This window comes from Vicia villosa, linkage group LG3, assembly GCF_029867415.1.
Source record: "Vicia villosa cultivar HV-30 ecotype Madison, WI linkage group LG3, Vvil1.0, whole genome shotgun sequence".
In the NCBI taxonomy this organism is placed as follows: Eukaryota; Viridiplantae; Streptophyta; class Magnoliopsida; order Fabales; family Fabaceae; genus Vicia; species Vicia villosa.
The window spans coordinates 116974158-116978378 of NC_081182.1; the positions used below are offsets into that span (position 1 = coordinate 116974158).

General features: G+C 39.1%; 1 protein-coding gene across 1 annotated transcript; it reads left to right on the plus strand.

Annotated features, from left to right (window-relative positions):
- Positions 1 to 1021: 1021 nt before the first annotated feature.
- On the plus strand, positions 1022 to 3146 carry LOC131658851 (uncharacterized). Its single transcript, XM_058928100.1, has 5 exons — positions 1022 to 1364; positions 1529 to 1806; positions 2019 to 2364; positions 2515 to 2803; positions 2924 to 3146. Exons 1-5 carry the CDS (start codon positions 1022 to 1024, stop codon positions 3144 to 3146), a joined length of 1479 nt encoding a protein of 492 aa, XP_058784083.1.
- The last annotated feature ends 1075 nt before the right edge of the window (positions 3147 to 4221 follow it).

Below are 4221 nucleotides of genomic sequence, written 5' to 3' on the forward strand. Positions count from 1 at the left end.
CGTATACAAATATTATTTTTGTTTAAGTATCATTTACAAAAATATTTGGATCATTATTAAATTTTTGTATATAAAAATATTGACATCAATAATAGATTTTTTGGCCTATGCCATTTTTGAATAAATAATATTTGGATTATAAATAATATTTTTCGTATATAAAAATATTTAGATCAATAATAGATATTTTTTCCCGTATACGAACTTCATTTTTGTTTATAAAAATAGTAGATCAATAGTAGATTTTTTCCCGTATACCATTTTTGAATAAAAAATATTTGGATCATAAATACTATTTTTCGTAAATAATAGATTTTTTCCGTATACAAATATTATTTTTGTTTATGTATCACTTACAAAAATATTTGGATCAATATTAAATTTTCGTATATAAAAATGTTTAGATCAATAATAGATTTTTTGAATAAATTTTTTCCATATACTATTTTTGAATAAAAAATATTTTAATCATAAATATCATTTTTCATATATAAAAATTGTATAGATTAATAATAGTTTTTTTTTTTAATAAAGAAGTGAGAAAGCGATGAAAGAGAAAAAAAATAGAGAATGGAGAGAGATTTGGTAAGTTTGATAAAATATGAGAGTTGTATTATTTTAATAATAAAATTAAGAACTTTATTGTTCAAAGACCAAATAACCACAATTTTAATGTGGTGTCCAAAAATCAAATAAGGGTAATAGAGACTTTTCTACAGCCATTAATTTTCTTATATTATAGATATATCGTAAATTTTAAAATATTCAGTATATCGTAAATTTCAAATTTTCCAGTATACTGTAAAATCAAAAATGCCAAATTTTTGGTATTTCTGTAATTTTTTTAAAAACGCTATTTTCCTAATGTTTTTAAATTTTGCAGTGAGGACCAGAGGCAGGGACGCAGTTGCTGGACGGGCCATCGATAGAGCATCTGCTCTTGCTCGAGCTACTGATGAGGCGCAAACCTTAGAGTTATGAGCTGGATGTCTTCCTTCGATCGGTTCCAACCGAAAAAAGAATGGCGGAGCAACAGGTGGTGAGGGGGTTCCGCGCACCTCGTCGTCAGACTGGTAGAGCATCCACTGGTGTTGCGGAGGAGCAAGTGGCTCAGGTTGAGGTGGCAGAGGTTAAGGAGCCGGTGCCTGAGGTCGGGGAGCTGGTGGCTATTGCTGAGGTGCCGGTGCCTATTGCTGAGGAAGGGGTTGCTGAGGATCCGGAGCGGCTGGTGCTGGAGATAGACACCACCACCGGTGCATCTACGGAGCCATTAGTACACACTGATGGAGCTTACTACGGAGGACCTTCTGACAGGTCCGTGTTAACAGGATACGCTGACCATGTCGCTTATAGGATATGGCAGGGTGAGGTATGTTACATTGCTTAAATGCTTAATTTTTATTACACAATTTAATTTATACTAATGTGTCTTCATTGTAATTTTTGGTTACAAGAGCGTCCAGTGCTGAATGTCCCTTCTCACAGATCGAAGTTGAAGAACTTCCCCTTGAGACCGATCCCTGAGCAGGTGAGGAGGATAGTTCGGGACTTCCATATGATGGACTTTGCTGGATGCTCCCTGACGATACTGGACGCCTCTCTATTATTGAGAGGTGGCACCCAGAGACACCATCCTTCCATCTTCCATTTGGGAAGATGACAGTGACTTTGGATGATATGCATTCTCAATTTCACCTTCTGATTGCTGGTATGTTTTTCACACCAGTTCATAGGGACCAGGTGACGGCGGTGGACATGGTGATGAAGGCTTTTGAGATTGATGAGGTGGTTGTGCTTAAGGAGCAGGTGAGGAGGATAGTTCGGGACTTCCATATGATGGACTTTGCTGGATGCTCCCTGACGATACTGGACGCCTCTTTGTTATTGAGAGGTGGCACCCAAAGACACTATCCTTCCATCTTCCATTTGGGAAGATGACAGTGACTTTGGATGATGTGCATTCTTGATTTCACCTTCCGATTGCTGGTATGTTTTTCACACCAGTTCATAGGGACCAGGTGACGGCGGTGCACATGGTGATGAAGTCTTTTGAGATTGATGAGGTGGTTGTGCTTAAGGAGTTTGGTGAGACTCATGGCTTTCACCTTAGGATGTTTTGGTTGAGGAAGATTTATCAAGAGCTTGCCGATGCAGGGAGGTACGAGGCTGCTGCTAGGGTGTACATGCTACATCTAGTAGCATGCACTCTCTTTGCAGACAAGTCTCGAGTTTATATTGAAGTCGGCTATCTCTCTCTATTTAGCGCCCTTGACACCCCATGTTGGGCTTGGGAAGTGGCGGCATTGACGCTGATGTACACGACGCTTGATGACGCATCTTATCCTGACACCAGACAACTTGCTGGTTACCTGAGCTTGTTACAGGTATAATTTTTTACATGGTTTTTTTGTGTTTTATTAAAATTTACATGATCTTGATGATTTTTATTTATGTAGTGTTGGATCTACGAGCAATTCCCCCACATCTATGAGTGGAAGATCTAACATTGTGCAGCTGCTGACCCATGCGCGAAGAGGTGGAAGGCCAAACAGGCCATTCCAGGAGGATTGGTTGAGTACACGCGGAGGCTGGAAGCTCTGACGCTGGATGATGTCATTTGGACACCATATGCGGATCACCACGCTCATTGTCCTTTTGATGTATCTTCCTTATATTTAGGGTGTGTCAGATGGGAGAGCCATGTGGCTATACACGTACCTGAGAGGTTTCTACACCAGTATGGTTATATACAAGGCATCCCATGTCAGGTCCCAGAGGCTCTAGCTGGTGGCATTGAAGGATGGTTTCAGAGTCACATCCTCAACTCCCCTCGTGAGATCATAGATACAGTCGTTGCGGTTCAGCAGCCTGGGCAGTGTCAGGATGGATAACTGGAGTGGTTCCTCAGTGTCTCACACCCTAGGATCACGCCATCTGCCGCAGCATCTGATGTTCCAGGGCCTTCACGTACCAAAGTTTCTTCTGATCCACCACCATCACCTCCACCTCCCGCAGGTGATCAAGACAGCCGCCTGCAGTTCATCACCGTAAACTTAGATAGCCTCATGGGTTTGGTGAACCCTAATGGTGAGTTTCATAGTATTTTAGCTAGGTTTGTCGATGTTGCCCGTGGAGGACCTATGTAGATTTATTTTTTTATGATTGTATTATTTGTATATTTTGTACGAACATCTTTTTTATTGCATAATATTTTTTGCTAGTACATGTTTCGAGTAGATAAAGAAAATTACATCAATAACAAACAAACATAGTTAACAAACATCAGATGAAAAACAACAAACATAAACAATACTCTAAAACATGAAAACCTAGGCACTAACAGATGACTCTGGATGTTTCAGACACTTCATTATGTCTTCCACGGATCTTTGGATCTGCGCATTCAATTCGATCGGACTTTTAGTTATCCTACGGCGAAATGATTTTCACATGGCCTTCACATCTTCATCATTCTTCAACTCGATTAAGTTGTATTTAACCCTTCCATTTGTATCAACCCAGTCCTCTCGAAACTCGATCTTTGTCACCCTTCTGTTATCGGAATCAGACAGCAAATTATTTAATGCTTCCTTCAAGGTGGCATAGGATTCGGGCCCATCTGAAATCTTGGTTTGAACATCAGGGTTGCGGCCATTGAAATACACTTATACATTAATCAAATAACAAGGAAGAGACATTTTGTTGAAATGATGTGTTATCCAATAACCCTAAGACCCTTATTTATACAAATGGTGGTGCATTCTAGACCACACATATGTGTCGGTGCAACCAGGACCCTCCAAAAGTGTCGGAAAAATCTAAACCATTGAAAAAACCTAATATTTAAACATACAGAAAATTTCAATTATAATGAAATTTCTTGTACTGCCCAGAAATTTGAAATTTACGGTATACCGAAAATTTCATTATAACTAAAATTTCCGGTATGTTTCACCGGAAATTTCAGTTTAACTGAAAAATCCGGTATCCTATACCGGAAATTTAGTAGAGGCTACCGATTTCGTCCAAAAATTACTTGTAACTCACCAGGGGCAAAGTTGGAATAAAAGAAAGGGGGGGGGGGGGGGGGGGGCGCCATGTATAAAAATAGGGGTGGCAGGTAGATTTCTCACAATTCTGTATTACAATTTAGTTTTGAAATATACCTAACTATTTCATGAAGTAAGTATGTAATTATATTAAAAAGAACTTTTCATAGGA